The following is a 26,631-nucleotide window of genomic DNA, read 5'->3' on the forward strand; positions in this document are numbered from 1 at the left end:
CGCTCCCGAGAAAGCTGCCTTGGGAGGGGTGAGTGTCTGAGACTGCACCGTGGCCCTGCCTGGCCTCAGGCCCAGCCTCCCCAGAGAGTAGCCTGGGCCTGGAGTGGAGCTGTTCTCCGGCCTGGTGTAGGGACTGCTCTGGGCCTGACACATGTTGCCTTGGGAGCTAGTGAGCTGGGAAGCTCCAGCCCTGAGGGGTGCAGCATGGGGTGTCTCCTCCCTGCTGGGCCAGGCTTGGGGCCCAGGCCCCCAGGCTCCTGTGCTGCCAGGGGTCCCCCGAGTCCCCTGCTGCTGCCTGAGTCAGGCTCATGCTCCTCCTCTGCTGGGAGCTGGCCCTCAGGCTGTCTTCAGCCTACATGCCTCCCTAGTGATCCCTGCCCTCCCCCTCCCCCAGGGACTCCCCTAGCCCTCTGGGGGGCTGTACTGTGGGTCCCCCTGGCCTAACAATCCCCCCCCTCCCATCCGCTTGCAGATGAAGCGGAAGTCGGAGCATGGCCTGGACAGCAGGGCCCTGTCCCCTGGCAAGAAGCTCTGCAAGGGCTCAGAGTACGGCAGGTGAGCTTTGGGCTGTCCTGGGGCAGCAGGAAAAGGGGTCACCACTTACCAACACACACACACACACACCCCGCCCGCCAGTCAGCCTGCACCAGCTCGCAGCCCCCAGGGTGCTCGGCTGGGCCAAGGGGAACCGTGCAGGGCGGGGCTGGGATGTGTGGGGCAAGGGGGCGGTGGGTAGTGGGGGTGGATGCAGTTGGTTCTTGGGGTGGGGGAGCCTGGCAAGTGGGGGGGTCTGGTGGCTGGGGGTTGGCTCTTGAGAATGGGGGGTGGAGGGGTCTAGATAACTCCCCCAGTGCTGTTGTGTCTCACCTGACGGGTCTCTCCATGGTGACCAGGACGCTGGGCCCCTGCATTCCCAGCCCCACCACCACCTTTGGGGACCTGCGCAACGCCAAGCCGGGCCAGGGCCGCCGGCGCCGCATCCCCTCAGTCGCCCCGCCCCCAGAGCTGCAGGACTGGCTCCGCACCTTTCAGGTAGGGGACTGGCTCCTCCCCATCAGCGCAGCGGGGCCGGCCCAGTGGGCCCTCCTCTGTCACAGACAGGGAAAGCATGTGTGGTGGGGTGATGGAGCCGCAGGGGAGAGGGGGCGGGGCGGCTGGCCAGGGGGCTGGGACCGTGCGGGGAGGGGCGGCTGGGCGGGGGGCTGGGACCATGGGGGGAGGGGGCTGCTCGTGGGGGGGGCAGTGAGGGTGGGGCGCAGCTGCCGGGGCACACAGGCCTTCCCATGCGCTCTCTCCTGCCCAGAGGTGGAGCGGCCCGGAGAAGCTGGTGGCCTTGGACGAGCTCATCGACCGCTGCGAGCCCTCCCAGATCAAGTACATGATGCAGGTGATTGAGCCGCAGTTCCAGAGAGACTTCATCTCCCTGCTGCCCAAGGAGGTGAGTGGGGCGAGGGAGGGGCCAGCCTGGGGGCAGAGCAGGAGCCACTGGCCCTGTGGGGCTTGGCCCCTGATCTGCCCCTGACCTGCCCCCTCTGTGCAGCTGGCGCTCTACGTCCTGTCCTTCCTGGAGCCCCGGGACCTGCTCCGCGCCGCCCAGACCTGCCGCTACTGGAGGGTCCTGGCTGAGGACAACCTGCTGTGGAGGGAGAAGTGCAGGGAGGAAGGTAGGAGCCCCGCCCCCTTCCAGGCCACGCCCCCTGCCGAGCCACTCCCTCCCCCTGCAGGAGGCAAAGTGGGGCAGGGCCCTACAGGCTCCTGGCACCCACTCCTGCAGGAGCTCCCCCGCCCTGAGGCTCCCAGCCTGGTCCCTCCACCTGCCTGCCCTGGCTCCCTGGTGGCCTGTTCTCCTACCGGAGAGGGCAGCGCCGCCCCTGCTCCGCTGCTGGGAGTCCTGTGCCCACGTCTCGCTTTCTTCCCCTGCCACAGGCATCGAGGAGCCCCTGAACCTGCGGAAGCGGCGCCTGCTGAGTCCCGGCTTCATGTACAGCCCCTGGAAATTCGCCTTCATGCGTCAGCACAAAATCGACATGAACTGGCGCAGCGGAGACCTCAAAGCTCCCAAGGTGGGTGAGCGTGAGCCATCCCCCAGCAGTGCCCCCTGCTCAGAGCCCCTGCCAATGGGTAGGGTGAACTAGGCCCTGTAAGGTGCACAGATGCGATAGGGGGAGTGGAAGCAATCCATGGCCAGGAACAACAGGGCGCATTGTAAGTATCTGGGAAGAAAAGAAATCGGGCTCCGGTCCAGACCCGTGACTGGCTGGAGCTGGTCACTGCGAGTGATGCCGCAGGCCGACGAGGCATCTTTGAGGAATCGCTCGGTGCTGTCTGTCAGCAGAGCACACGCTCAGTGCGGGAAGGGCAGGCTGGCTGGCTGGCAGTGGGGGGCCATCCCATGGGGTGTTCCCAGTGAGGATCTGCAGGGCATGGTGCTGCCTGGCCCTGGTCAGCGTTTTCATTGTGACCTGGAAACGTGCCTGTAAGACGTGCGGGTGGCAGAGCTGCAGAGGCGAGCGGGGCAGTCGGTGACCTGGCTCTCTTGGGAAGTGGGACCCATTCAAAGGAGAGTTTTCATGTGGTAAGATGCAGTTACCTATCTAGGCCCGGGGAGTGCTGGCTGTCCCTCCAGGAGGCCTGGGGACTGTCCTGGAAAGCAGCCACTGTTCAGAGATCTGGGGATCAGCAGACACACGACGGGAGCTCCTTGTGCGACACTGTGGCCCAACGGGCAAATGCGGCCCTTGGACGCACACAGGGGAGCAGTGTGTAGGGCCAGGGAGGGGATTTTCCCCTCTGTACGGCACTGATGACACTGACAATGACCACGGCTGGAAGCTGAAGCCAGACATGCTCAGTGGAAACAAGGCCCCAATGTCTAACGCTGAGACTAACTCCCAAGGCCATGGTGGATTCCCCATCTCTCGGTGGCTCAGTGCCGTCCCTGGCCTCTTTCTGCAGCAAGCTCTGGACACGAGCTGTCGGGCTCCGTGTGGGGGAACCAGGGGGATTAGACAGGAGCTGTCGGGCTCAGTGTGGGGGAACCGGGGGGATTAGACACGAGCTGTCGGGCTCAGTGCGGGGGGAACCGGGGAGGGGGGGTTTAGACACGAGCCGTCGGGCTCAGTGCGGGGGGAACCGGGGATGGGGGGTTTAGACACGAGCCGTCGGGCTCAGTGCGGGGGGAACCGGGGAGGGGGGGTTTAGACACGAGCCGTCGGGCTCAGTGCGGGGGGAACCGGGGAGGGGGGATTAGACACGAGCCGTCGGGCTCAGTGCGGGGGGAACCGGGGAGGGGGGATTAGACACGAGCCGTCGGGCTCAGTGCGGGGGGAACCGGGGAGGGGGGGATTAGACACGAGCCGTCGGGCTCAGTGCGGGGGGAACCGGGGAGGGGGGGTTTAGACACGAGCCGTCGGGCTCAGTGCGGGGGGAACCGGGGAGGGGGGGTTCTCTGGATCACAGGATCTAATGGCCCTTTGTGGCCTCACGGTCTCTCCTGGGATGATCTGAGCTCCTCTGAACCCGCTGCTCCTGCGCCCTGCAGAGGAACCATCAGCCTGGCCTGCCTTTCCCCAGTGACCCTGGCCGGAAGTAGAGTCTGGTCTGTCTGCCTGCAGCCCATCACCGCAGTGTCTGGGTGGCAGGACAGAACCGTCATCCCCACTGCAGAGAGGGGAAACTGAGGTACCGAGCTGCTGAGTGACAGCATTGAACTGGGGTCTCTGAGCACCTAGGCCAGTGTCCTGCCTTGAGGCTTTCCCCCATGGTCTGACAGTGCAGCTGAACACGGCCTGTCAGGCAGGGTCAAACTCGGGTCCAGCCTGCCTCGTACCTGGTGCCTTGCAGGACAGCACCATGTGCCTCGGCGGAAGACGCAGGAACCCGCAGGAGGTAGTTCTAGGGAACCTGGGCTCTAATGGGCAGAGATGGGCTTAAGCTCTGATGCAGGAGGAGCCCTTCTCTTCCCTTCCTTGCAGAGTTGCTGTAGCAGGGTTGATCTCAGGGTGTTAGAGAGACGAGGTTGGTGAGGTCAGAGCAGCTTTCGAGCCATTCAGAGGCCAGCTTGGAAGATCTGTGGCAGTGAGTTCCACAGGCTAATTGCACAGTGTCTCTCCTTTCCGTGTCATTGACTGTCCCCTTGTCCCAGTGCTATGGGACTGGGAGAACGGAAGCCCCTAGTTTCTTTCCCCATCAGGATCTATAGACATTTTCCATGTCCCTCTTGTTCTCTGCCTTCTCAAGTAACGATCCCAATCTTTTCCATCTCTCTCCATAGGAGAGTTGTTCCCAGCCCTTGGTGATTCCTGCCAGCCCGTTAGCACTGCCCTGGGGGTCATAGGGGCCAGTACTGTGCGGCGTCCAGACGGGGCTGCACCATTGAGTGACCCGAAGGCATTCACACCCCATCCCTGGTGCAGCCAACAGCTTCTGGCAGTTTTGCCTGCAGGGCTCCATTGGGCTGCCTATAGTGGCACCCAGCACCCATCCCTGAGCTGAAGGGGTTAATTTTGCCTCCTGTGAGGTGTCCTGGTTTACGGACACCCCCCGCCTGTGCACGTTACTCTGCACTTACTGACATGGGATTTCACAGCTGTCGTCCTGTCCATTCCCCAGCCGGATTCAGTCTCTCTGCTCCCGACTGACCCCAGTGTTTCCCCTCCCTGCTCCCCCACTTTCCTGATCACTAATAAATACATCACCCAAGATGGGAGCTAGTCCAGAACCTTCAGCTCCCGCTTGGGGGAGGACGAACCAGTGACCCGGCTCTTCGCTTTCTGTCTCCTGGCCGCTTTCTACTTGTGATGAAGTGGGAATATTTTGTAATATTTTTATGAAGCTTTGTGTGCCTCAGTTTCCCCTGTATCCTGCATTGTCCCCTGCTTTCTGGGCAGGGTAAGACACGGGTGTGAACAGCACCTCCCTGTCTGGGGCTGAGGTTCCACAGCAGCGGCGCTCTTGGGAGGACCATGGCAAATCCAGCTGCCCAGACATGGACACTCAGAGAGATCGGGACTCCCCACCTCTCCGCAGGGGGCTGAGCCGCCTCCCCCAGCTTGGGACCAAGGGGCTGGGGCGTGAGGTGGGAGTTAAGAGTTGGGCTGCAGGAAGCAGTCGGCACACACCTGAACTGGGACGGGGCGGGGCCTGGGGCTCTGGGCTGACCAGATGGACTGTGCTGTAACGTTCTGTTCTCTGGCCTAACCAAGGGCTTCACCGCGGCCTCAGTCAACACACACACTCTTTTGCTGGGGAACGCTGGCTGCACACCTGCAGACGCTGGTGGAGGGGTGTGCGGCTCCCTCAGGCCTCTGCCTCGCACTTGCTGAATGAAGCTCACATGTGCCGCAGGTGCCCGGAAGTCCAGGCTGAGGCAGCAGCGAGGCCACGTGGCTGACCCTGGAGGAAGAGTGAGACCCCCGGGGTCCTCCCAGAGACTGGTCCAAAGCTGGGCCATAGCACTGATCCAGGGCAGAACTTTGCCTTGTACCCCCCTGGTGACTTCGCTTCTGTAGCAGCCTCTTGGGGGGTCTGGGGAAGGCCGTTTGCAGTCTAGGTGGATGTTACTCTGAGTCTGGAGTGGAGCCCTGTCACAGATCCCCAGGTCGGGGCTACGCCCCCAGCATTGGAACAGTCTCTTGGAGAAACCCTTTCCACATGCCAAGGGGTCTCTCGCTTCCTTCAGGGTGTGCCACGCCGCCGCCTTGCGGCCTGAGACAGCCTCTGCGTGCCCTCCTGCATCCCGCCGCGAGCTCTGCCCTGGCAGGCTGTTTGCCGTGACAGCAGGCAGAGTTCAGACCAGTCGGGTTTGTGGGGCTGCTGGACACAGCGCAGGGAGTCCAGTGAGCCAGAGACATGAGGGTAAAAGCATAGACCGTGCTGGTCAGTGTCCCAGAGCCCAGCCAAGCTGCTCTCCCTCCGATCAGCTCCCTCCAGCAGCCAGCACTTCTCCCCTCCCTCCCACCCTTCCTTCTCCACTCCCCTGCACGGCCAGCAACTCAAGGGCTCTCGGGCCCCTTGTCGATTTGGGTGGGTTCCGAGCACATCTTTCATGACAGGCAGGTGACACCCAACTATGTCCCCTCACCTGCCCCAAGAGCAAACTCAGTCCCTTCCACCACCACCCTAAGGAGACTGAGTCACCCAGGGGAAACTGAGGCACACATGGGGTCATACAAATATTCCAAAAAATTCCCACTTCACTTCCAGTGCTGGTTGTTTCCTTTGGGAGGGGGAGGTCTGTCCGGGCTGGCTCCCTTGTTACCGGCTCTTCCCTCCACAGGTCCTGAAGGGACATGACGACCATGTCATCACCTGCCTGCAGTTCTGTGGCAACCGCATTGTCAGTGGCTCCGATGACAACACCCTGAAGGTCTGGTCAGCCGTCACTGGCGAGGTGAGCCCGGCCTGCAGCTGGGGCTGCTGTGTCCCTGGGCCCCACAGGGGCGGGTGGCTGAGCAGCCTGGCTGGCTGCTCCCACGCTGCTGTTCCTAATGGGGCACCTATTTGACATTGGTGAGGCCTCATGTGGAGTACTGTGTCCAGTTTTGGGCCCCACACTACAAGAAGGATGTGGATAAATTGGAGAGAGTCCAGCAAAGGGCAACAAAAATGATTAGGGGTCTGGAACACGACTTATGAGGAGAGGCTGAGGGAACTGGGATTGTTTAGTCGGCAGAAGAGAAGAATGAGGGGGGATTTGATAGCTGCTTTCAACTACCTGAGAGGTGGTTCCAGAGAGGATGGTTCTAGACTGTTCTCAGTGGTAGCAGATGACAGGACAAGGAGTAATGGTCTCAAGTTGCAGTGGGGAAGGTTTAGGTTGGATATTAGGAAAAACTTTTTCACTAGGAGGGTGGTGAAACACTGGAATGCTTTACCTAGGGAGGTGGTGGAATCTCCTTCCTTGGAAGTTTTTAAGGTCAGGCTTGACAAAGCCCTGGCTGGGATGATTTGATTGGGGATTGGTCCTGCTTTGAGCAGAGGGTTGGACTAGATGACCTCCTGAGGTCCCTTCCAACCCTGATATTCTATGATTGATCTGCTCCCTCTGCAGGGGGCTGGGGGTGGCCTCAGCCTGGGCCTGGCTGTTCTCACACCTGGGATTTCCCCCTGTGGCTGCCCCCCCTGACTCTGTCGTGCTCTCTGCAGTGTGTGCAGACCCTGGTGGGTCACACGGGGGGGGTCTGGTCCTCCCAGATGAGGGACAACATCGTCATCAGCGGCTCCACGGACCGGACGCTGAAGGTGTGGAACGCGGACACGGGCGAGTGTGTGCACACGCTGTACGGACACACGTCCACTGTGCGCTGCATGCACCTGCACGGGAGCAGGTAACCCTGGGGTGGGGGCGCAGGGATGGGAGCAGGGGGGCAGGGCACCTGCCTGGGGACAGGTAACTTTGCAGCTGATCAGTGGGGCAGGGGAAGCCCACACAGGAGGGGGGCCGGGTGGAGGGGCCCATCCCAGGCGGGGCTGCTGGGCCAGGGGGGAAGCAGGGGGCATGGCGGGGCTGCTGCTGCTCAGTGTGCCTGTCGTCTGCAGGGTGGTGAGCGGCTCACGGGACGCCACGCTGCGCCTCTGGGACATCGAGACCGGGCAGTGTCTGCACGTGCTGATGGGGCACGTGGCCGCCGTGCGCTGCGTCCAGTACGATGGGCACAAAGTGGTGAGCGGCGCCTACGACTACACGGTGAAGGTGTGGGACCCGGAGAGTGAGAGCTGCATCCACACACTGCAGGGCCACACCAACCGCGTCTACTCCCTGCAGGTGAGACCCTGCCCAGACCCCAACCCCTGTCCCCTGCCCAGGCACCATCCTCAGGCAAGACCCTGCCCAGAAACTGCCCCTTTTCCAGGCACCGCCCCTAGGTGAGACCCGCCCCCTGCCCAGGCCCTGCCCCTAGGTGAGACCCCCCCCCTCCACCCCCCCCAGGCGAGAACACTCCCTCTCACACCAGCTGGGTTTGCTTCCTGCCCAAGCCCCTCCTGCTGCATGCCCAGGGTGTGCCAGGCCCCCCCGGGGTTGCCTGGGCCGTGCCTGCTCCCTGCTGGAGGGACAGCCCTGGGGGTGTGCCATGGCTCACCCGGTCTCTTTCCGGGCAGTTCGATGGGACGCACATCGTGAGTGGCTCTCTGGACACGTCGATCCGGGTGTGGGACATGGAGAGCGGTAACTGCCTGCACACGCTGATGGGGCACCAGTCGCTCACCAGTGGCATGGAGCTGCGGGACAACATCCTGGTCTCGGGCAACGCAGATTCTACCGTCAAGATCTGGGACATCAAAACAGGCCAGTGCCTACAGACGCTGCAGGGTAAGTGGGGCGGGGTGGGGGCAGCCCTGTCCTCAGCCAGCGCATGGGGCGACTCTCTGCCCGGCTGGGATGGGATAGATACTGCTGGGGGTGTGGTGCGGACCCAGGCCGCGGGGGTGCAGTGAGGTTCGCTGCGTCAGCCCCCTGCGAGGCCGGGGACAGCGCAGCAGGTGTTAATAGTGCTTTTCCCCCAGGGCCCAGCAAGCACCAGAGCGCCGTCACCTGCCTCCAGTTCAGCTCCAAGTTCGTGGTGACCAGCTCGGACGACGGCACCGTCAAGCTCTGGGACCTCAAGACGGGCGAGTTTGTGCGCAACCTGGTGGCCCTGGAGAGTGGGGGCAGCGGGGGGGTGGTGTGGCGCATTCGCGCCTCCAACACAAAGTTGGTGTGTGCAGTGGGCAGCCGCAATGGCACCGAGGAGACCAAGCTGCTGGTGCTGGACTTTGACGTTGACCTGAAATGAGCCCCAGCCAAGCCGGGATGGGATGGAGGATCCCGCAGGCCGGGCACAGCACCTGGGCTCCGCAGGGCAGGCCCCGGAGCAGGCCTCAGCCCCTCTGCAGGGCTGTAAATACTGTATCCAGCCTGCCTCAGCCTTATTTATATGTGTGCGCGCCTGGACATGGGACTGGCAGGGAGGGCCCTGCACACAGCCAGGGGCCTGGACAGAGAGCAAAGGCAGCATGTTTTGTACACACTAATATATCAATCTATTTCTGTACCTGGGGCTGCGTCTGGGGAGCGGCACAAACCGCGCTGCCAAACTGCCCCCTTGAGTATCTTCCACTGATGTGGCCACGCCCCCAGAGGGGCCCATGGGGGTCTGGCTGCAGCTGCTGCGCTGGTGATGGGGGGATCGCAGCTGCAGCCTGTTCCTTTGGGCAGTCCCAGAGCCGTGCTGTGCGATTCCTGCTGGTCACCCGAGCCGAGTCCTGAGCCCTCGTGGGGCTGCGCTGGAGTGTGGGGGCAGGGTAACAGGGTGGCCTGTGGCTGCTCTTCCCCCGAGGGCCATGCTGCGTCCCACACACCAGCTCTCTCCTCTATTCCAGGCAGGGCAGCGTGCTGACAATGTGCACCCGGTGCTGGGCACACAGGGCGGGTGGCATCTTGCAGGGCAGCGCCAGGTGCATCACAGCCCGCTGGCTACTCAAGCGCACAGGCTGCTGAGGCAGGCCAAGGTAGATGGGGCAGCTGTACTGCAGCAGGGAAGCGTTGGGCCTTGGAGCGCGCCAGGCCTCCCCCACAGCCTGCACCCAGATGGGGGGCAGCAGGCAGGGCTGGGCCAGGAGCGTCTCCTGGAGCAGGGCTGAACGCGTGTCCCACAGGGCGTGGTGCAGCTCCAGGCCGGTCAGGTAGAGCCCGCTTTCAGGTGGGGAGCTGGGCGGTAGCAAGCAGGGCAGCACCTGGAAGAGCAGCGGAGGATCAGGAGGCCGGTGCTGGCACTGGGGAGGGGCCAAGGGGGATTTCCCAGGAGCAGCGAGCCTGCCCTGCGCGTCAGAGGGGTGGCATTACCTGCTGGTCCAGGTGGTAGTGGTCCAGGTCCTTCTTCTCCACCCGGGCTGCTTCCTGGAGCAGTGCCAGCAGGAGGCGCCGTGGGTACTGGAAGGCAGAGAGGTGATAGAGCAGCACGGGCTGCCCAGCCGCCATCCCCAGGTACCTGCACAGCAGCCGGCAGCGACACTTCAGTGTCTGCAGCCACCTGCTTGGGTCCTGGGGGCCAGTGGGGGCATAGGGCAGCCAGGGGCGGGGGAGGCGTCCCCGCTCCAGTGCCCACAGGATGGTGGAGCAGCGTGGGGTCTGGCAGGACCGCCCCTTCAGCTGCTCCTGAGCACAGTGCAGGTCCCGCTCCACCTGCTGCAGCAGGGCCAGGAAGCTGCCAGACTCCTCCAGCAGGAAGCGAAGCAGGGGCCGGGGCTTCGGCCGTGTGCGCCCACTTGGGAGATGCCCTCTGGCCCCCACCTCCCAGCCTCGCTGCTGCAGCGTGTCCTGCAGCTCCTGCACCAGCTCCAGCCCCTGCTGCACCAGCTGCCCCAAGGCCCCCTGCTGGGTGCTCGGCGGGGGGGTTGGCTGCCAGAGGTCCTGAGAACGCAGCAGGTCTGCGAGCAGGCTTGAGCTCTGGCTCTCTAACAGCTGCTGCTGTAGGCCCTTGTGCAGCCCACAGGAGGCTGGGTCTGCTGGGCCCGGGAGCTGCTGTATGCGGGCCCGGGTGTCTGCGATCACGTCCTCTTCCGGCAGAGCTGGGGGCAGAAAGCTACAGTCAGTCGCAGCCCCCTTCCTCCCCCTGTGTCCCTGCTCCTCCAGGTCCAGCCCCATTCTCTGCCCTTGGGGGGCATGCAGCGCTCTCAAGGGCTCCCTGCAGCCCCGGGGGAGCAGACTGGGCAGCAGGGGCACTTCCTTACCCAGGTTGGAGCCCCTGATGAGGGCGGTGAGGAGGGTCTGCACCCCCCGGGGGGGCAGCAGACGCGAGGCACTGCCCAAGCACTGCTGGCTCAAGCTCTGCACGGCCTCTGTATCCCCAGCATCCAGGATGTAACCGCCGTAGAGAATCGACCCTGAAACAGCAAGGAACCGTCACGGCCCTGACCCGCGGCCCTGGGCCCAGCCAGCCTGAGCTCCGGGGCACCGCGCGGAGGGCGAGGGCAGGGATGGGTCCAGCTGCTGCCCCAAGTGTTTCTGGGAGGCAGGATGGGCTCTGGCCACCTCCCTACCTGCCAGCTCCTGCATGGCCTCCTCAGGATTGGACACCACCTTCGCCAGCCGCTCCTGCAGCCTCAGGCCTGTGAACAGCTCCGCCTCGCTCCTGGGGGACACAGCAGGCGGTGAGACCTCGGGCAGCTGGGGAAGCGGGGGGGGGTCGGCCTGGCCTCACTCACCAGGGGTAGAGCCGGGCCTGTGCCAGGCTGCCGTAGTGCTGTCTGTGCAGCAGCACGGCGTGCAGCACCAGCAGGGCCAGCCCTTGCTCCTGCGCGGCGTGCCAGGCCGGCTGGCCCAGCAGCTGGCCGTAGCTGCGCTGCAGGCTGCTCTTCAGCTCCTGGGGGGCCTCGCAGAACAGCGTCACTGCACTGCGGCGCACAGCACCTGCAGGGGTACAGACGGGCGTCACCCCTCGCGCCTGGCCCCCACATGACACCACTTAGGGACTAACGCGGTCGCCCCAGTGCGCTAACGGCAGGGCCCTGCTGCCACCCAGAGCGCGCATTGCACCCGGCGCCTCCCCCCACAGCCCACAGGGTGGCTTGGACTTAGTCTCACCCCACACGGTGCGCTGCACCCTGTGGGGAAGGGGCACCATGTGCTGGGTAGGCAGAGCTCAGGTCTGGCAGACGCAGCACGGTACCAACGCACCTGGCACAGCCCCTGTGGCATCAGCTGCAGCGATGAGCCAGAGGCGGAATTTGGGGTGGATCTCGTCCCCTTTCATGTCTGCCAGCTGCAGTTCAGGGGCCTTCGCCCCCCCTGCAGTAAGAGACAAAGGCACAGAAATCCTCATGCCGCAGCTGGGGGGTGGGCAGGACATGGAGGGGTGGGAGTCTGCTCACAGGAGAGGGATGGGGCAGGCCTGGGAGGAGGCTGGAGGGGGTGCAGGCAGGCAAGCGACTCCCAGGAGCAGCCAGGCGCAGGGGGAGGCCGTGGTGGGACAGCATTTGGGGTCCCGAGGTGGGGGGGGAGGTGAGGGTCCCTCACCTTCAGGGGCTCTCTGGAGCTTGCTGAGCTGTGCGAGCACCGCCGGGGGCCAGCGCTCCTGGCGGTGGCAGTTGTTCAGCACCAGCCAGTGGCCCAGCTTGGGGCAGGTGCCGAGGGCTTTGGCCACATGGTGCATGCAGCCCGGGGTGCCAAGGGAGATGATGACGATGCCCAGCTGCAGAAGAAGCAGGTTACACCGGCCTGGCCTCAGGGCCCTGCCCCCCAGCTCCCCGCAGGGCAGTGCAGCTGGCCTGGCCCTTGCCCAAGCAGGGGTGTTGGATCCGCGGGAGGGGGTCTCAGGCCTGCTTGGGTCAGTCGCCCAGCAACCAGCATGGGACACCCTGCCCCCGCTGCACCCCAGTGCCCACACCAGCACCCTTAGCTGTTCTCTGCCTCCTGGCCATCCCACCTTGCTGTCCCCCCAAGCCATGCCCTCCCCTGCACCAACCTCCCTCCGTTGGCCCCGCCCACCAAGGTGTCCCCCGAGGCCCCTCCCCTACCCCACCTTGCTGACCCTCTTCCACCAATCTCCCTCCATGGTGCCCCCCCAGGTGCCTCCCCAGCAGGGGCTGGCATTACGCAGTGCCGTTGCTTGGCCATCTGCTGGATCCAGTGCAGCGGGTGTGTGGCCGCGCCGGGCAGGCCCCAGGGTGGGGTGAGGAAGAGCAGGGGCAGGTCGGTTTGGCTGCAGGTGTAGATGGTGGCGGCGCTGTAGCTGGCGTCTTCGGCGATAGGGCGGCCGAGCAGGCAGGTGACGAGGTCGCGGAGCATGCTGCTTAGCTTCTCGGGGCAGAAGATGCGCCACAGCATGGCCCGCTGGAAGAGACTGAGGTGGGCATGGCTGGGGCACGGGGCGGGGCCCACCACCGTGGCGGGCAGGCGAAAGTACTCCTGCCACTGGGCAGCCTGCTCGGCCAGGGAGGCCCGCAGGCCCTGGAAGCCAGGCAGGCACTCCAGCAGCCCACACTCGCGCCAGGCTGCGGTGCGCACCCAGCCCGGCCTCGCTGCCCTGGCTGGCTGCAGCAGCTGCTCTGCTGCAGGTGCCTGCAGCCCCTGGCAGAAGACCAGCCAGTCCAGCGGGCTGAGCTGGCCGGCCAGACGCAGGGGTGCCAGGGCCCCCAGGAAGCTGAGGAGCAGGTTGTGCGGCTCCTGCAGGCGTGGCTGAGCGTGGGCCAGCAGCTGGCGGGACAGGCACTTGCTGAGCTCCAACAGCCGCGCCTCCAGCGCCTCCTGCTTGCTGGCGTCTGCGCGCTTGGTGGCGAGCAGGGCCCTGTGGGCAACGGCCACGCAGCTGGCCGGGGAGCAGTGGTACAAGGGGTGCAGACGGCACACCTGCTGCAGGGCCTGGTGCAGCGCTGCCCCCAGGCGCGCCACCTGCCGGTACTTGGCCTGCATGGCCAGGTGGTGCTGGCGCAGGGAGAGCAGGTGCTGGTGGCTGGCGTGCAGGGTCTCAAGCTGGGCTTGCAGCAGCCGCACGAGGGACAGGAACTCCTCCTCCTCCAGCAGGGGGCCCGACCGCTGCAAGATCAGCTCCAGCAACTCCTCCTGCACAGAGAGCAGGGGGTGGGTCCCAGCGTTGCGGGTGGGGGGTGTCACAGCGACTGGGGGGGCCTCAGGTGTCATGGGGGGGGGCGCAGTAGGGGCTAAGCTGTCCTGTGGGGGGGTCTCAGGTGTCACAGGGACACAGTGGGGCGGGGGGGCTCGGTGTCATTGGGGCATGGCGAGGGGCTCAGGTATCACGGGGGCGTGGTGGGGAGCTCAGGTGTCACAGGGTGTGACGGGGGGCTCAGGTGCCATGGGGGGCAGGCCCAGCATCAGCCAGGGAGCAATGCCCATGTGGCTAAGAACAGGCTGAGGCTCCTCCTCCCACAGGGGCAGGGGCAGTTGGGGGCTGGGGCTGCTCCCGCGGTGCCCCCAGCACCCTCCAGGCAGGCCTGGCATCGGGGGGAGGTGTGAGCTGGCCCCAGCATTCTCCGTGCTGGGCCAGTGACGCCTTCTCACCTCCGTGTCCTCCAGCTTGTCCTCTAGCTGCAGGATGCTGAGCTGCAGTGTGCGCCAGTGGGTCTGGGCCTCCAGCCTCTCGGATTGCAGCACCTCCTCCAGCAGCAGATCCTCCAGCGCTGCCTGGCTAAGGCTCAAGTCAATCACAGACAGGCCCTTCAGGAAGGCGTGGTCCATTTCTGCAGTGAAGCAAGCCCAGGGCGGGCAGTGAGGGCACAGGGGGCCTGGGGCTGTGGTGGGGGCAGTGGCCAGAGGCCCAAGGAGCAGCCCCACACCTCTCACTGAGGGCCCTGGGTGGGCTGCCCACAACATTGGCCATCGGCGGCACTGGACCAGGCTGATGTTGCAGCTGAGGAATGCTGGGCCTTGGGGGGAAGAGGAGGAGCAGGGGGCAGGGCCCTGTGGCAAGGTGGGGGGGTCTAAGGCCCACCTCAGACCCCACACTGGTAAGAGGCTGCACTGCTAGCAGGAGCAGGAGCTCCCTCCCGGCATGAAGCACAGCCATTGCCACTCCACACCTGCCCGAGGCTACTATGCCCATGTTAAGTGGGGGAGGCCCTAACCCCCTGTTCTGGTAGCCCTGGGCCTCCGGGCCATGGGGGGCCTAAATGCTCTTTGTACCCAGGGCCCCATAAATCTTAATTGTCTCTGCTGAAGAGAAGGCCTGAGGGAGCTGGGACTCGGCGAGACACCAGCACAGCAGAGTGAAACGGTGGTAACTCTTCCGTTCAATGCGTGCCCGAACATTTGTCCCATAGCGACATCAGGCAGGGCATAGGCCTTTGTGCTGCCAGCCCAGGGTATAAAGGGCTGGCGCCATTCTGACCCCACCAGAAGCCAATATTACAGTGAGCCTGATGCAGAGGGGAGGGAGGTGGGGGTGTGGCTGCAATGTGCATTGTACTCTGAGTGCCTCCCAAGCACTGCCAGCCAGAGGCGGGTATGGGAGCCCACCTAAACAAGCGGTGTAGTACTGCTCACCCAGACCCAGCCCTGCCTTGGAGGCCAGGGAGAGACACAGCCAGGGTGACCGTAGGAACCGGAGCCCGCCTAGCAGCCTTGCGAAGGTTACTGATGGACCGGGACCCAGGAAAGCTGCTGCTGCTTGGGCCCGTGTAGAATGTGGGACCACTCTCGGAGAGAGAGGAGTATTAGCAACAGGCAAATGCCTGAAGAAATCCCAGGGAAGTCACAACTTTTCCTTTCATTCTTTCAGCCAAGGAACTAGCTGTAGCGATAACTGAAATGCCGTAGTCCTGTCACATAAAACGCTAGTGTGCTGACCATCGAGGGCCTGCAGCTTTCCCACAGCTGTGTGAGGGGGAGGTTTGGGCAGACAGGTGGCAGACAGATTCTTAAGAAAAGCCAAAACCATTTGGTGAGGCATTTGGGGTGTGGCTGAAGGACCAGTTTGTCCTTGTAGAAAACCGTACCGGGAGGGTCGGCCGGACAGGCCTGGGGCACTGCTGCCTGCCTCACAGAAGTGATAGCTGTTAAACGCTAGCTACACTGAGAGATGAACCAACAAGCAGGTGGCCAGGGGGCAAATGGAGGTCCTGGCAATGGAGCTTCACGAGGAGGGAAAAGTCTGTCCAGACCTTTCAGAAACCTGGATGTCCTGGGGTTGGAGACCACAGCCCTGCCCTCTGTAGGGAGCTGAAATGCTGAGATAGCAGCCAGGTGAACCCTTAGTGAACTCATGGCAGGAAAGGCCTTGCTCTTTTAAGTGACCCAGATAACACAGATAAACTGCTAGGAGCCTGTGAAGAGAGAGTGCTTTGCTAGGACGGCAAGCAGAGCTGGTAGAGGAGTCTCTGCTGTTCGAAGGAACATGTTGACCCACAGCAGAGCAGGCAGCTAGTGATGATCTAATCCTTGCGCAGCCAGGAGGGGGCTGGGCTGCAGAGTCTGGCCACAGTCCTGAGGAATGATTTTTGGTTCCTGAGGGAGAGGCCTTAGATCCCAACTGGGGAGGCTCAAAAGGTCGGCGAATCAGTGAGGCTGAGGCCAAGCCATCAATAAAAACAGCTCAATCTTGTGTGAGTTTGGCTACCATTCTGGGCACCATAGGGATGGGCGGGAGCATAAAGAAGTTTGACCTCCAGAGACAATAGGAGGCATTTGTTCTTGAACCTGGCGAGACCTCCCTTCAAAGAAAACGGATGCCATTTTTGTTCTGTTGGGTGGCGAAGAGGTCCAGCTCTGGCACCCCGACAACCTGAAAAAATAACTTCACTCCCTTGTAGCTGAGAGACTGTTTCTGATCTCTGCTGAATGACCTGCTGAGGCAGGTTGCCAGGGCATGCTGAGACACTCGAAGGGGGATTCTCTTCTTGATGCAGAGATTCCAGAGGGCCAACACCTCTTGGTGTGAGGGGTCTGCCCTGGCCCCTCCCTGCCTGTGAGATAAAACATCACCACAGTAGTGTCATCTGCGAGCACTTGTACGGAGCATCATGCGCAGTGAGAGAGACACTCTTGACTCGTGAGCCAGCCTGAAGTGTCCTGCTGGTGACATGGAGGGGCAGATCCTGAGCCAGTGGTTCCAAAAGGTCCCCAGGTGCGCACGATCTGCATCTTGGGCCAGAAAAGGCAGAATTAGAGCAAATGGGAGCTCTGTGTGCACATTGGCAGGGTTCATCCATCTGTTCAGGGAGGACAGAAGGACCACGTGTACGTGCCAGCATGTCCATGGATGATAGAGGGATGCTAGACCAACGTCAGTCACATCTGCATGACTCGGGACGTCTGGCATGCTGAGTTACATATGTGCAAATTGCCATGAGTCCTGTGGAGAGAACGTGGTATCTCTGCAGGGCCGGCGGGTCAAACTACTTCCTCTTTACAGTGGTGCTCTAACACGCCAAAGACTTCAGGGTGGCCCTGGAATCACTACGAGTTTGCAGAGCCTAATCTGGACCTTCCAAAGGCAGGTCCTCTGGTGTTCATTGCACTTCAGCCAGGATGCCCCAAGCTTGCAGCCATGCAGCCCGATGTAGAATAACGGCCATAGTCAGCACCTGAGCTGTGGACTCCACCTCATCCAAAGCAGCGTGCGGAGAGGAGCAGGCAGGCAGGCAGCACTCATGTCCTGCAAGTTCTAAGGGTGCAAGGGACAAGTCGCTGACTCAGAAAGTTGAGGAAACAAGTAAGGGGTCATCCATTTTGGATCTGGTTTTGACCAGCAGGGATGAATTAGTTGCGAAGCAAGGGTGGTTGGGAACTTGGGAGGAAGTGATCATGGTCTGATAGAATTCGAGATCCTATGGAAAGGAGGACATGAGAATAGGAAAACACGGACACTGGACTTCAGAAAGGCGCATTTCAACTGACTCAAATAGTGGACAATTAGAAAAGACCAATTAGGAATAAAAGGAGTCGAAGGGGCTGGCAGGTCCTAAACGATGTAATGCTGGGTGCTTAACATCCAGCTATTCTGACGCAGAGCAAAGAGAAGAAGAGCCACAGGAGGCCAATGTGGCTGCACAAGGAGCTTTTTAGCTCTCTCAAACCCAAGAGGGACCCATACAGGACATGGAAGGATGGCACATCACCAAGGAAGTGTACATGGGCAGAGTGCGAGCGTGTAGGGACAAAATCAGGAAAGCCAAGGCCAAGAATGAGTTACAGCTGGTAAGGAACGCTAGAGACAACAAGAAGGGGTTCTTCAAATGTGTCAGACAAAAAAGAAAGATCAGGGATGGTGTGGGTCCGCTGCTCAATGGAGAAGGTGAGCTGGTCATGGAAGATGATAGGAAGGCAGAGCTGCTTAATGCCTACTTTGCTTCAGTCTTCTCATTACGGTAGTGGAAAGATGTCTGCAGGGTTTACATCTGTTGTTCTCGCAGGGTCTGGTGCGGCATTGATTTGGTGGGTCCTGGTCTATGGGGAGCTTGCTTCTGATGATGAGCTTGGAGAGGTTGGGGGATTGTTTGAAGGCCAGCAGTGGAGGTTCAGGAGAAATTTTCTTTCAGGATGGGGTCACCCTTTGAAACATTCGTGGCCTGGCTGTCAGACTTCTCACTGGGGAACCAGCTCCTGGGATGGGGAAGGCAATGGCTGTAGCTGTTTGAGGATACCCTGTGTGGGTTGCAGAGTGGGGTGGTAGGTGATCACTAAGGGTGTGCAGTTGCAGGGGGGGACATTTCTGTACTGAAGCAGGCTGTCTTGGGGTATTTGGGTGGCCTGTTCCAAGATTCTACTTCTCTGGTAGAGTGTCCTTGTTTGGTGAAGGTGCTTTTGAGTGTGTTAAGGTGTATAACCCAGACTTTCTCCACAGAGCATGTTCTGTGATATCTGAGTGCCTGGCTGTAGATCACAGATTTCTTGGTGTGTTTGGGGTGGTTACTGGATCTCTGAAGGTAGGTGTGGTGATCTGTGGATTTCTTGTAAATAGTTGTCTGTAGGGTTCCATCATCGAAGCTGATTGTGGTGTCCAGGAAATTGATGCTGGTGGGGGCGTGTTCCAGAGAGAGTTTAATGGACAGATGGTGGTTGTTGGAGTTGTGGTGGAAATCTGTGATGGAGTTTAAGCCGTCCATCCAGAATATGAAAATGTCATCGACGTACCTCAGGTATATCACTGGTTTCATGGTGCATTTGTCCAAAAATTCTCCTTCAAGGTGGCCCATGATTAGTGATAGTCGTTGAGATATAGATTCGATAGTGGCATCAGAGACAGTTGACTCATGGTTCAGGAGTGACTCAAAATGCTCCTTCTCTCTGGCTTTTATGGCTTCACTGTCCTTAAACCACGTTGACCTGTCTTGGGCTCGGAGTGGTGTGGGACCATGGGAGCTTGGACCATAAATGACCCTTATTGCCTGAAAAAAGCTTATCATGTCATGTTTATCAGCATAAAGCTCAATTTCCTTGGCCTTTTTCGCCACCACTTATTTTTGATGTTGTGGATTTTCCTTTGGGCTTCAGCCTTGAGTTGCTTGTACGACTCTTTCTTTTGTTGGTGTGATATGTTGTGTTGCCACATGCAATGAGCTTTTCTTTTCTCATCGAGCAGACCCTGAATCTCAGCATCGTTCTCATCAAACCAATCTTGGTGATGCTGGGTGACACAGTCCATGGACTCAGCACATGCCAAGAATGGCAGCCTTTAATCCCTTCCAGAAATTTTCATCATAATCATCAGCTGTAGGCATAGAGGCGAACCTCTCTTGGAGACACTGCTGAAGTTTCTCCCGAGTCACTATATCTCGAAGGGACTTGACACTGAATTTTTATCGTACTGATTTTGCCTATTTGTGATGCCTTCAGGCGATCTGGAAAGTCATGATTGATCTAACAAGGCGATGGTCTGTCCAACAGTCATCGATTCCATGCATGACCATCGTGATGTGGACATCCTTCCGATCTCGAGCTCTAACAATAACATAGTCAAGAAGGTGGCAATGCCTGGAGCGAGGGTGTCTCCAGGTGGTCTTACATATCTCACCTTGTCTAAAGAGGGTGTTCGTGATGATCAGGCCATGTTCTACGCATTTGCTCAGAAGGAGGATGCCATTGGAGTTAGCCTTTCCTACTCCTTCTTTTCCGATTGAGCCATTCCAGAGATCTGACTCATGCCTGACTGTAGAGTTAAAATCTCTGAGGAGAATGGTCTTGTCCTCCTTGGGAATGTTGGTCAAGACTCTGTCAAGATCTGTATAGAACTGCTCCTTGATATCCTCGATAGAATCAAGTGTTGGGGCATACTAGTGTTGCTGAGCTCAGGACGAAGAGTCATAAGACGTTCATTGATTCCTACCGGCAATTCTGTAAGCTGAATGACAAATTTATTCCTAACAGCAAAACCGACACCATGAATGCTCCTGTCCTCTGCAGATTTTCCTTTCCAGAAATACGTGTAGCCTCCACCTTTTCCTCTCAGTTGACCTTCATCTGGGCACCCTGTCTCACTCAGGGCAGTGACACTGATGTTATATCTCACAAGTTCCCTGGCGACGACAGCAGTTCTTCTTTCTGGCCGTACATTATCTTTGTTATCCATCGGGTGAGAACATTCCATGTAGCAAAAGTCACCGTCTTTTTATGGTTTATGGTAAAAGATCTCACAAAACTAAGTGATTGGGCAATAAAATGGCAAATGAAATTTAATGTGGATAAATGTAAGGTAATGCACATTGGAAAAAATAACCTCAACTATACATACAATATGATGGGGGCTAATTTAGCTACAAATAATCAGGAGAAAGATCTTGGAGTCATTGTGGATAGTTCTCTGAAGACATCCACGCAGAGTGCAGTGGCAGTCAAAAAAGCAAACGGGATATTTGGAATCATTAAAAAAGGGATAGAGAATAAGACGGAGATTATCTTATTGCCCTTATATAAATCCATGGTACGCCCACATCTTGAATACTGCGTACAGATGTGGTTCCCTCAACTCAAAAAAGATATACTGGCATTAGAAAAGGTTCAGAAAAGGGCAACTAAAATTATTAGGGGTTTGGAACGGGTCCCATATGAGGAGAGATTAAAGAGTTTAGGACTTTTCAGCTTGGAAAAGAGGAGACTAGGGGGATATGATAGAGGTCTATAAAATCATGAGTGGTGTGGAGAAAGTGAATAAGGGAAAGTTATTTACTTGTTCCCATAATATAAGAACTAGCAGCCACCAAATGAAATGAATTGGTAGCAGGTTTAAAACAAATAAAAGGAAGTTCTTCACACAGCGCACAGTCAACCTGTGGAACTCCCTGCCTGGGGAGGTTATGAAGGCTAGGACTATAACAGGGTTTAAAAGAGAACTAGATAAATTCATGGAGGTTAAGTCCATTAATGGCTATTAGCCAGGATGGATAAGGAAGGGTGTCCCTAGCCTCTGTTTGTCAGAGGATGGAGATGGATGGCAGGAGAGAGATCACTTGATCATTACCTGTTTGGTTCACTCCCTTTGGGGCATCTGGCATTGGCCACTGTCAGCAGACAGGACACTGGGCTGGATGGACCTTTGGTCTGACCCAGTATGGCCGTTCTTATGTTCTTATAGCTTCAACCACAGGCACAGTGATCCCACTGGCTGCGGTAATCCAGCCAGGAGTGGGTGAGAGAGCCGAGGTTTAGGGGCACCTTTTCTAGCCCTCTCCCCATGAGGGGTGAGCAGAGGGGATGCTAAAGAGGACCTCTCAGTTGCGATAGCAGCTGCCGAATTGCACCTGTCTCAGTTCAGGTGCCAGATGACCATCTAACTACCACCTGCCTATGCACAGATTCGTGGCTAGGCACTGCCAGAGTCACTAATCCCGTCCCTGTCACAACCAGTCCATCGCTGCAGGGCTGGGAATGTTGCAAAGATGTTATTTCCCCTGGTAGAGGCCTGCGTGCGATTTCTTTTAATGTGGGGAAGCTGGTGCACGCACAGCGACCACACCATCATGACAAGCTGGAGATCTGGGGCCCAGTGGCAGAGAAAGTCTGAGACGACTGGAGATCTCCAACTTGCTGCAGCCTTCATCTGCTTTCACAGCCGTTGAGATCCGAAGATCTTCTTCTGCTTGATCTACTGTTGAGGACTTGGGGGATTGGACCATGCTTTGTCTGGGACCTCCCCTCAGACCTGTTTGCCTTGGGAGACCCTCCCAGGAGCGTAAAGCTCCCGACCATATAGCTCTGAGGATGGACCCCTGTACCACTGTGTACTCCTGTGCATGCTGCCAGCTGACATCAAGAAGTCCGTCAGTCACACTAGATGATCTAATGGTCCCTTCTGGCCTTAAGTGCTATTAATCCCCTGTGCCAGTCACAGCACTGAACAGCTGCTGGAGAGAGAACGAAAGTCAGCACCGTGCCTCTCCGCTGTCGCCCCCTTTTGACCTCAGGGTCCTTCTCCCCCAGCCAGGAGGCCAAAAGCCAATGTCCAGTTAGGTCCCAGCTCCTCTCCAGAGCCACTGGGAACTCTGGACCACTCCTGGTAGAACTAAGGCTGCTTATAATGCGCTATGTGTTTGGAGTAGGGATATCTCTGGGCAGCACTGGATGGCCCCTATGCTAAAGCCTATACAAAGAGCCAAGACCTGCCATGAGATGGGGACAGCACCGGGAGCAGGGAGATGGAGCCCCTCTCGGCAGGGCTCTGGGAAGTCACCCTCCAGCACCCTGTGCTCAGCCCTGCCCCTCCCTCCCCAAAAGGCCCAGCCAGGCCAAGTCCTGGAAGAGAGGGGAAGAGCTAACCCTGCCTCACACTGAGCACGAGCTATGGGGGGGGTCTGTCGCTGGTCCCTGGTAGGGAGCCCCAGGGGGAGGAGCAAAGAGGAAGCGAGGGGTTTAAAGATGACAGGCAGTGTTCCCTGGAGGGTGGGAAGCCCCAGCGCCTAGCTTGCCCTGTCCCGCTTACCTTTCCCCAAGTCACGGAGCGGCAGGGTGGTGCTCAGGTAGAGCCGGAAGGAGGGCAGCACCTCCACAGCCCCGAGCGATTCTGAGCGCAGGGTGCAGCCCCCCACCCCCAGCAGCGTCTCCTTCTGCAGGAGCTGCAGGAGAACCGGGCAGGTGGGGCTCTTCTCAAAGTCCAGGAGCAGGACAGGCAACCCTGGGGAAACAGCCTCAGTTATCCCCCTGCTGCGCCACCAGGGCCCAGCTCCTGCCCCACCACCGGCCCAGCTGGACCCCCACCGCCTGCCCAGCCCCCCACCGCCTGCCCTCCATTGCCTGCCCAGTTCCCCTCAGCCTGCCCAGCCCCCCACCGCCTGCCCATCACCTGCCCAGCCCCCCCAGCCTGACCCCCATTGCCTGCCCAGCCCCCCAGAGCCTGACCCCCATCGCCTGCCCAGCTCCCCACCCCATCTCCTCCCCAGCCCCCCACAGCCCGACTCCCATCGCCTGCCCAGCCCCCCAGAGCTTGACCCCCATCGCCTACCCAGCCCCTCACAGCCTGACCCCCGTTGCCTGCCCAGCCCCCCACCGCCTGACCCCCCATCATCTGCCCAGTCCCCCTCAGCCTGCCCAGCCCCCCATAGCCTGCCCTCCATTGCCTGCCCAGCCCCCCACCGCCTGACCCCCGCATCATCTGCCCAGTCCCCCATAGCCTGCCCAGCCCCCCATAGCCTGACCCCCATCACCTGCCCAGCCCCCCACCACCTGACCCGCCATCATCTGCCCAGCCCCCCACCGCCTGACCCCCCCTCATCTGCACAGTCCCCCTCAGCCTGCCCAGCCCCCCATAGCCTGCCCTCCATCGCCTGCCCAGCCCCCCACCGCCTGACCCCCCCATCATCTGCCCAGTCCCCCTCAGCCTGCCCAGGCCCCCATAGCCTGCTCTCCATCGCCTGCCCAGCCCCCCACCACCTGACCCCCCCATCATCTGCCCAGCCCCCCATAGCCTGCCCTCCATTGCCTACCCAGCCCCCCATAGCCTGACCCCCATCGCTTGCCCAGCCCTCCTCAGCCTGCCCAGCTCCCTACCTACTGAGGGTGAGGGGCCCCAGCATGCAATAACCATCTGACTCAGAGACTGCAGGCCTGGCCCTAGTGTCTCTGGGGAGCCCCGCTGGGCCTCCAGCACGGTGGAGGCCAGTTGTCTGCAGGGGGTGTACGCTGGGGGCCCAGAGTCTCTGGAAGCCAGGTCAGGCCCAGTGGCATGCTGGAGGCATGCTGTGTCAACCCCACGCCCTGCACTGCAGCCGGTCATGGCTCACACGCCCGCCCTTACCAGTGCTGGCTGCAGCCAGGAGGTTCTGCTCCAGCCTGGGGTCTGCAGCCGACAGCACCTGGAGATTTTTCTCAGGTGACTCTTCATTGCTTCCTGGCTCCTCGGCGCTGGACAGCGTGTCCAAGCCGGCGAAGAGCAGGGACTCGTCTGCAGGAGACAGGAGACGGTTCCTACTCAGAGCCTGAAAAGGGGCTCGCAGAAGGGGCCTTCCTTCCCTAAGGCCCCGGATGGGGCTGGGGGAACGTTTCAGGAGACTCCAGGAACCTGAGCTGTGCTGCTTGGAGGGTCCTGGAGCTGCTGGCAGAAGGAATAACCTCTCTCTCTAGAGCCACTGGTCCCCAGTAGCAGAGGGCTCATTCACTCCCCACCCGAGGCAGAGGGCCAGGTGCTGGGGGGGGGGGGGGTGAGCTGGTCCCAGGCCTGGCTTCTCATTCCCCTCACTCACCCTCATCCCCTTTCTGTGCCATGAGGAGCCAGGTGAGGGCCTGCTGGTCAGGGTCGAGCAGCAGGGGCCAGCTGCGGGAGCAGGCGCGAGTGTCTGTACAGAGCAGCAGGGCGACCTGGCGCCCGGCCAAGTCCTGTGGCTTCCGGGCCCTGTCCCAGGCACGCTGCTCCCTCTCTGAGCTCAGCATGGTCAGCAGGCAGAAGTCCTGGCGCACAGGGAGCAGGGCTGGGCCACGGGGGGCCGGGCCAGGGCAGGGCAGCTCCTTCTCCAGCACCCTCCGCACGTCGTCTGGCCCCAGGGAGCTTTGGCGCCTGGCACAGATATCCTGCCACTTCTCCAGCAGCTCCTGGCGCCGCGGTGGGGGGAAGGCACCCAAGTAGGAGACAGCGGCTGCACAAAGGAGTGCGTCCCCCTGGGCCGTGCTGCAGTTCTGCTCCAGGAGCTGTCAGGAGACAAGGCAGGGTCAGCAGGGAACCCCACCCCTAGGAGAAGGCCTGCCCCCAGAACCCGATCCCTGACCCCGGGGGGGGAGCCCCACACCCAGACCCCACCCCCAGGGGGAGCCCTGCTCCCAGATCCTGTTCCCCCCCAATCTCCACCCCTAGAGACCCCTGCATCCAGAGTCTATACTCAAATCTCCAACCCTCACACCAAGACAGACTAACTCGACACACGGCCCCCTCCCTCCAGCCAGGGGGAGCAGATCCTGGAGGTGGGCACTGGCAGCACCAAGAGGTGCTGCGGGCTGGCTCTGACTGCCACAGCCCCGGGCAGCGCTGGACTTGGCCTACAGGAGTCCCAGCATACAGGGCAAGGAGAGAAGGGGAGTCCCAGGAACGGATGGAGAGATATGTCCCAAAATCCTTTGCACTGGCTCTTTGGCTTCCTGAGACACTGGCTGCCCCAGGCATCGGGGAGGGGACGTGAGGAGGCAATCCCAGTCGTTACCTTCACTGCCGCTGTCCAGTTGGCCACGTGCATTGCCACCAAGCTCTCAACTGTGCCAGCCTTCTCCTTCTCCTGCAGGACGTGACGGAGCTCGCGGTCCACGGCCTCCTGATGCTCAGTGGCCTTCAGCAGCTCCACGCCCCAGCCCGAGCTCAACTCTTTCAGCTTCTCAGCCTGCAGGTGCCGGTCGCCCAGCCGCCCCTTCTCCGCCCGAATCTGGAGTTTGCAGTGCTGCAGCTGCATCAAAGTGGGCTCCCAAATGCGCAGAGCCCGGTGGTACCAATAGATGGCACAGATCCACTGGCACAGGGCAGCCGCGGATTTGCTGATACTCTGCAGGGAGGCAGCGCAGAAGCTCGCATCCGACACCACCTGGCCCAGAGCCTGGAACAGGTCGCTGGGGAGCTCGTCCTTCGGGTAGAAGAGCAGCTCCTGGCGAGCAGAGAGGAGACGGGTGAGGCTGGACTTGGGAAGGGGGCCTCAGGCAGCCAGGCCCCCTGGACTCGTGGCACACCCCAAAGCCAGACCCTGACCCCCCCATAGTAGAGCCCTGGATTTTTTAATCCCGCTCCTGCCCCACACTGGTTCTTGCATTTTTATCCCACTTCCACCAGCCAAAACCGTGGCCCCCCAGTTCCCGCAAGAGAGCATGCACTAGCCGCCCCCCCCACGCTATGAACACACAAACCCAAACACACCAGGCCACATATGAGCTGTAGACACGGAATGCAGACACACGGTGTACATGCTAAACTGAGGAGAGTTTTACTGGTTTCCTGCAAATTCCTGCCACGTGGTTGTTTTGCCCACCCAATCCCGCCCACCACAAAGCGCATTTTATCTACCCTACTATTATGGCAGGCAGGGTTGCCAGCCCTCCAGGACTGTCCTGGAGTTTCCAGGAGTTAAAGATGACTCTTTAATTGAAGCTTATGTCATGGGATGGCCCCTCCAGGGATACGTCCAGCCAAGACTGGCCACCCTAACAGCAGCGGGCGCGGTGGTCTCACAGGGGCAGGCGAGGGAGCCCATGGCATGGCATGCTTGAGAGACGTGGGGCACGTGATGAATGTGGGAATGGTTGGGAATGGTTTTATGAACAATCCCTCTGTCACTCTTGTCTATGTCCTTGGGAGTGACCCAGGACCCACACAGCTCCATGGGGGCAGGCCTGGGACCTCCAGCACTCCAAAATTGGGCCTTCGGGTGCCAGCGACCAGATCGTAACCCCCATGGGGGGGGAGAAGGCAATGCTGGGGGGCAGGGCCCTGCCACCTAGAGCCTGAGGGCGTGTGGCCAGAGCAAGTGTCTGACCTGCGGCATCTCTGCAGCGCAGCCAGGGCCTGGGCAGGGCCTGGGCTGTGTGAGGGACAGACCGTGAACTGCCCTGACATCCAGCCACGGCTGTCTGGGGTTCTCCCGGGCCACAGAGTGGGGTGACGGCTTTTCCTTCCACCTTTCCCAGTTTCTCCTCATTTTTAATGACTTGCTGTGGAATAAATCGTGTTTTCTTTGAACCGTCTGTGATGATGAGTGGGTCAGGGAAGTGCCTGGCGTGGACAGAGCACCCCGGAGTGGGGA

At 60.5% G+C, this 26,631-nt stretch overlaps 2 protein-coding genes across 4 annotated transcripts in view; one reads left to right on the top strand and one right to left on the bottom strand.

The window, feature by feature from the left end:
- Positions 1 to 9,173, top strand: part of RRP8 (ribosomal RNA processing 8) — a 40,585-nt gene extending 31,412 nt beyond the window's left edge. For 2 of the 3 annotated variants that reach the window (XM_074953824.1, XM_074953829.1), the window contains exons 9-18: positions 473 to 555; positions 894 to 1,032; positions 1,304 to 1,438; positions 1,541 to 1,664; positions 1,927 to 2,063; positions 6,278 to 6,391; positions 7,147 to 7,328; positions 7,540 to 7,765; positions 8,101 to 8,311; positions 8,506 to 9,173. In XM_074953824.1, the coding sequence (XP_074809925.1) occupies positions 473 to 555; positions 894 to 1,032; positions 1,304 to 1,438; positions 1,541 to 1,664; positions 1,927 to 2,063; positions 6,278 to 6,391; positions 7,147 to 7,328; positions 7,540 to 7,765; positions 8,101 to 8,311; positions 8,506 to 8,774 (1,620 nt within the window). In that variant the 3' untranslated portion in view covers positions 8,775 to 9,173. The remainder of the gene's footprint in view (positions 1 to 472; positions 556 to 893; positions 1,033 to 1,303; positions 1,439 to 1,540; positions 1,665 to 1,926; positions 2,064 to 6,277; positions 6,392 to 7,146; positions 7,329 to 7,539; positions 7,766 to 8,100; positions 8,312 to 8,505) is intronic. The other variant, XM_074953834.1, reaches the window with a different exon arrangement.
- Positions 9,174 to 9,351: 178 nt separating this feature from the next.
- The window catches only part of DNHD1 (dynein heavy chain domain 1), a 149,657-nt gene continuing 132,377 nt past the window's right edge, over positions 9,352 to 26,631 (bottom strand). The window contains exons 35-47 of the mRNA XM_074971233.1: positions 25,051 to 25,482; positions 24,103 to 24,544; positions 23,658 to 23,804; positions 22,347 to 22,538; positions 13,997 to 14,175; positions 12,575 to 13,540; positions 11,996 to 12,170; positions 11,657 to 11,767; positions 11,564 to 11,620; positions 11,185 to 11,389; positions 11,020 to 11,111; positions 9,824 to 10,863; positions 9,352 to 9,558 (exon numbers count right to left, since the gene is read on the bottom strand). Of these exons, the coding sequence (XP_074827334.1) occupies positions 9,352 to 9,558; positions 9,824 to 10,863; positions 11,020 to 11,111; positions 11,185 to 11,389; positions 11,564 to 11,620; positions 11,657 to 11,767; positions 11,996 to 12,170; positions 12,575 to 13,540; positions 13,997 to 14,175; positions 22,347 to 22,538; positions 23,658 to 23,804; positions 24,103 to 24,544; positions 25,051 to 25,482 (4,245 nt within the window). The remainder of the gene's footprint in view (positions 9,559 to 9,823; positions 10,864 to 11,019; positions 11,112 to 11,184; positions 11,390 to 11,563; positions 11,621 to 11,656; positions 11,768 to 11,995; positions 12,171 to 12,574; positions 13,541 to 13,996; positions 14,176 to 22,346; positions 22,539 to 23,657; positions 23,805 to 24,102; positions 24,545 to 25,050; positions 25,483 to 26,631) is intronic.

Source organism: Natator depressus, chromosome 1 (genome assembly GCF_965152275.1).
Source record: "Natator depressus isolate rNatDep1 chromosome 1, rNatDep2.hap1, whole genome shotgun sequence".
Classification (NCBI taxonomy): Eukaryota; Metazoa; Chordata; order Testudines; family Cheloniidae; genus Natator; species Natator depressus.